Here is a 4,699-nt window from a genome sequence, read left to right as displayed (position 1 = left end):
TATTTGTCTTGAGTATTTTCTACTCAGGGCGTATGCTGGGCATGGGATTGTCCAGAGTCTGCCAGAGCCTGCCCATGGTGAGCACGGCCCGAGCGGTAACTCATGAGAATAACAAATGGTTGCTTTTACCTCTGAACTGGACATGGGGGCAGGTGAGACTTTCTTAGATTAAGTTTCCTTTCTGTAAAAGTTGGCACTGCTCACTCTTTCGGAGTTCAATAACTTAATCAGCGTTTGCCCAAGTGTTCAGCCAAAAACTCTGGGACTTGATAGATGACTCTACATCGACACGAGGCGGCCCTAAATCACACTTCAGGAATGCCTCTGGGTAAGGGGACAGCAGGCCCTCTGAGTCTAGCTTTCGAATTTTGATAGGACAAGGAGAAAAATCGCCATCTAAATTAAACATGTGGGTTTACTTTCTTAAGAGTTATTATGCCAGCCCCTACACTACCCACCACAGCTGTTAGCTGCCCATGCCTCCTAGACCTGGTAAGGAGTTCAGCGTATGAGCCAAGGGAGTGTCCCAAGCCCTCCTGGATATGTGCTTTTGCCCTGTGACTGCCCGACCTTAGACAAGACATAGGTAATTGCTTTCTTTCTGTACTGTTTCCTGCACACTTGGGACAACTCCAGTGTCTAAGCATACAGAGGACCTGAGTTTGGATGTCCAGTACCCATGTGAAAACAAGGCATGGTGGCACATGTTTATAGCCCTAGCTCTGGGCTTTGTTTCTGTTGTCTTTGTTTCCTATATATTTATGCATCATGTTGTTGTCTGCTGCCATTGCTTTAGGCAGCTTTTCATTACTGTAAGGGAGTGCCTATGATTTTAGTAACCAAGTGGCGAAGAGTAGCGGCCCAAGGCAATTGTGGTGAGTTCAAACACAGATACATAGATGGTGACTGGCTGCAGGAGGAAAACCAGATGGCACAGACTCACGGTTTGTAGGTAACGTGTGTTGGAGCAAGCTGCTCAACGTTCAAGGAGGGCAAGGAGAGACAGCAGGCTAGGAACTCAACGATTCTCTGCTAGGACAGCTGGAGTTTTCCTCTTGCTGTAGCTGAGAAAGAGACGTGAGCAAGGGACCACAGGGTTCAGATCTTGGGGCGAATTTATGGTGCACAAACTGACCCAGGAGCTGTGTTTTTTGAGCTAGGGAGGTAAATGATGTCATGGTCCCTGATGGTGCTAATCCATTTTGGAGCCAAAGTCACAAACCCTTCAACCCCCATCCTGCGCTTCTCTGATCCAGGAGCCCAGAGAGCAAGCCTCAGATCCACAAGAGCTGCGTCGATTTCGCCTGTCGCGAGCCCCCCTCACGCAGTACCCACACACCACTCTGCGAGGCGCCCTGGGAGCTGCCCGTGGTGCTGAATTTTTCCCTTTGTTTGAGAAAGACCTGGGCCCACCGCACTTGCAAAAGGGTCAAAGGATCCACTGGAGGGTTATCTCCCTAAGAGATGTAGCATAGCACATCCCTGCTAGACCCCCCAACTCTAGCGCCTCTGTCAGCTGCAGTTGGAGCTCTGCAGGCTCTGGAGCTGGCCTGTCCTGTCTCCCCTTCGTTCCCCAGTTGTATCTAAAGTCCCCTGTCTTCACATCCTTTCTGACTCTGTGCCTTTTGAGAGTGCACCTTGTGGACCCCACAAATCGGCGTTTCCAGCATCCCCTCTGCCTCCCTCCGGAACACATCCCTCCGGAACAGCTTCTCCAGAGAAACTGCACATTTCCGCAGTGGAGATCACCCCTTACAGCTTGGGGCCAGGTTTCTGGCCCACCCCTTTTTTGTTACATTCCTTCAACACACAACGCTGCCCCCTTTCTCCAAGCTCAGAGTTGGGCAGCAGGCTCCGCCTCCATCTTCCGTAGAAGGGAGAGCGGGGTGGAGGAAGAGGTGGAGGGGAGGAGCTCCTAGACCCCTCAAAAGCTGCCGGCCCACTAGGAACTACTACATCCCTTAGTAGAAGAGAGCAGCCCGAGTAGCTGTCATCGGCTGAGGCTGAGGACCCCGAGGGACAGCAGGCAGTCCACTCCTGCCTTTGAGAGCCCTTTCCCGCCAGCCAAGCCTGCTTTCAGGTAGGACCAGCTCCCCTGTCTGTCTGCCTTCGGGGGACCGCGAGAGCTATCCACGAATAGTGGCTGTTTTAAAGCACCTGTGTTAGGCTTATTTTATAGAGATGTAAGGACAGCATTTATTGAGTTTGACGTTCTGGGGCTACTTATGTCGAAGAGAGGAGCTGGGTGATAGAGAAGGTATATGAGGGGCTGATGGAAGATGGAAAGTGACAACTTTGATTACCTTTGGACAGGTGGCCATGACCTCACTGCCCACTGGAACCCTTGGGGACCCCGGGTTGTTTTCTGGGCTGCCTCCAGCCGGCTCCACTCCAGCCAACCAGAGCGCAGAGGCCTCGGAGGGCAACGGGTCGGCAGTGGCTCCCAGAGCTGCAGCAGTCACGCCTTTCCAGAGCCTGCAGCTGGTGCACCAGTTGAAGGGGCTGATCGTGATGCTGTACAGCATCGTGGTGGTCGTGGGGCTGGTGGGCAACTGCCTGCTTGTGCTGGTGATAGCGCGCGTGCGCCGGCTGCACAACGTGACCAACTTCCTCATCGGCAACCTGGCCTTGTCCGACGTGCTCATGTGCGCCGCTTGTGTGCCACTCACGCTGGCCTACGCCTTTGAACCTCGCGGCTGGGTGTTCGGCGGAGGCTTGTGCCATCTGGTTTTCTTCCTGCAGCCGGTCACCGTTTACGTATCAGTGTTCACACTCACAACAATCGCTTTGGACCGCTACGTCGTACTGGTGCACCCGCTACGTCGGCGCATCTCTCTGAGGCTCAGTGCCTACGCGGTGCTGGGCATCTGGGCTCTATCTGCGGTGCTGGCGCTGCCGGCCGCGGTGCACACCTACCATGTGGAGCTCAAGCCCCATGACGTGCGCCTCTGCGAGGAGTTCTGGGGCTCGCAGGAGCGGCAGCGACAGCTCTACGCCTGGGGGCTGCTGCTGGGCACTTATTTGCTCCCCCTGCTGGCCATCCTCCTGTCCTACGTCCGGGTGTCCGTGAAGCTGCGGAACCGCGTGGTGCCTGGCTGCGTGACCCGGAGCCAAGCTGACTGGGACCGAGCGCGTCGCCGCCGCACTTTCTGCTTGCTGGTGGTGGTGGTGGTGGTGTTCGCTGTCTGCTGGCTGCCGCTGCACGTTTTCAACCTGCTGCGGGACCTGGACCCGCGCGCCATCGACCCCTATGCCTTCGGGCTGGTGCAGCTTCTCTGCCACTGGCTAGCCATGAGCTCAGCCTGCTACAACCCTTTCATCTACGCCTGGCTGCACGACAGCTTCCGCGAGGAGCTGCGCAAGATGCTGCTGTCCTGGCCTCGCAAGATCGTGCCCCACGGCCAGAGCATGACCGTCAGCGTGGTCATCTGACGTCACGCTGCCAGGCCTGAGCGGGGAGCTTCATATCCTTTAGCCCCAGTCATCAGGAGACCGTATTCCCAGCAACACAGTGCGAAAATTCCCACCCAGCTCTCTTGACTAGCTATTTGTCTGTGTGTGTGTGTGTGTGTGTGTGTGTGTGTGTGTGTGTGTGTGTGTTTTTCTGTGAAACGTTAGGTGGGCTTTGGAATAGAAGAGCCTGCGGAGAGAAAAGCAGACTTATTAGTTCTTTCTTCTACCCCTGAAAGCAAAACAGAAAATAATTCAGAAGTAGGTTTTTCTTTTTTCCCCTCCTTGTTTACAGTGTGGGTGGCATTTAAATGTGGTGCTGGGGTTGGTGAAAAATTTCACCTTACTTTTCTTTTTTTTTTTTTTAAAGGTCCTGGCTGAGGTATAATGACTGTTTTGTCAATCAGAGCCTTGAATTCACTATGATTTCAGATAAATGTGGATCGCAAATCAATATCCAGGACTTCAGTATTTCCTGAATAAGAAAAACCTTTATGCTCCAAAAAGACTTTCTTTTTAAAATCCATTTGACGTTACATTTCGGGAGGTGTTGCTTTTGTCTTCCTTCTAACTCCCCAGGTACCATATTGAAAGGATGAAGGAAGCAGGTCCAGTTGGTAGGAGGCTTGCCTGACCCTGGGCTCGGTTGCTGCATAACAGGATGTGATGATGATGATGATGATGATGATGGTGTGTGTGTGTGTGTGTGTGTGTGCGCGCGCGCGTGCGTGCCTGCAAGCCTGCAAGCCCATAACTTAGGAGATGAAGGGAGAAGGACTAGGAGTTCAGGGTAATCCTGGGCTACATAGTGAATTTGAGAGCAGCCTGGGCCACGTGAGAGGAATCACTCGCTGAAGAGATAGGCAAAAGGAGAAAGATGCGATTCCCTTAAGGACTTATGTGCCTGCCATGCAGACAGACATCGGGTGTGTGCACGCATGAGCAGTGTTTACCAGCAGACAGAAACTCAAATATTTGGCTTTGTGAATACTCAGTGTAAACTGTGTGCCACAGCATTCTCCTGCACCCTCTAATTACTGAATTTCAACAGATCAACAGCTGCCATCTGACTGCTCAGCACCTGCTCCCTGGAGATTCTTGCAACATATCAGCCCAGAAGCCAAGGGCTGGAAAAAAAGATTACTTAAGGAAAACACATTAAAAACAAAACAAAACAAAACAAACTTCCACCCACAAGATGCACAGTTCAAATGCTAGTCACTTTCAGGGCTTCAGGAACTGGTGAAGG

General features: G+C 52.6%; 1 protein-coding gene across 1 annotated transcript; it reads left to right on the top strand.

Annotated features, from left to right (window-relative positions):
- The first annotated feature begins 2,319 nt into the window (after positions 1-2,319).
- Positions 2,320-3,548, top strand: Prlhr (prolactin releasing hormone receptor). Its single transcript, XM_051147163.1, has one exon. The coding sequence runs from the start codon at positions 2,320-2,322 to the stop codon at positions 3,430-3,432; it is 1,113 nt and encodes a 370-aa protein (XP_051003120.1). The 3' UTR covers positions 3,433-3,548.
- The last annotated feature ends 1,151 nt before the right edge of the window (positions 3,549-4,699 follow it).

Source organism: Acomys russatus, chromosome 5 (assembly GCF_903995435.1).
Source record: "Acomys russatus chromosome 5, mAcoRus1.1, whole genome shotgun sequence".
Taxonomy (NCBI): domain Eukaryota; kingdom Metazoa; phylum Chordata; class Mammalia; order Rodentia; family Muridae; genus Acomys; species Acomys russatus.
The sequence above is the reverse complement of the archived record's forward strand: the minus strand, read 5'-3'. Positions and strand labels throughout refer to the sequence as shown.

Bases quoted from the DNA above. Each gene is read 5' to 3' on its own strand.
- Prlhr (XM_051147163.1), top strand. From the start codon at position 2,320: ATGACCTCACTGCCCACTGGAACCCTTGGGGACCCCGGGTTGTTTTCT.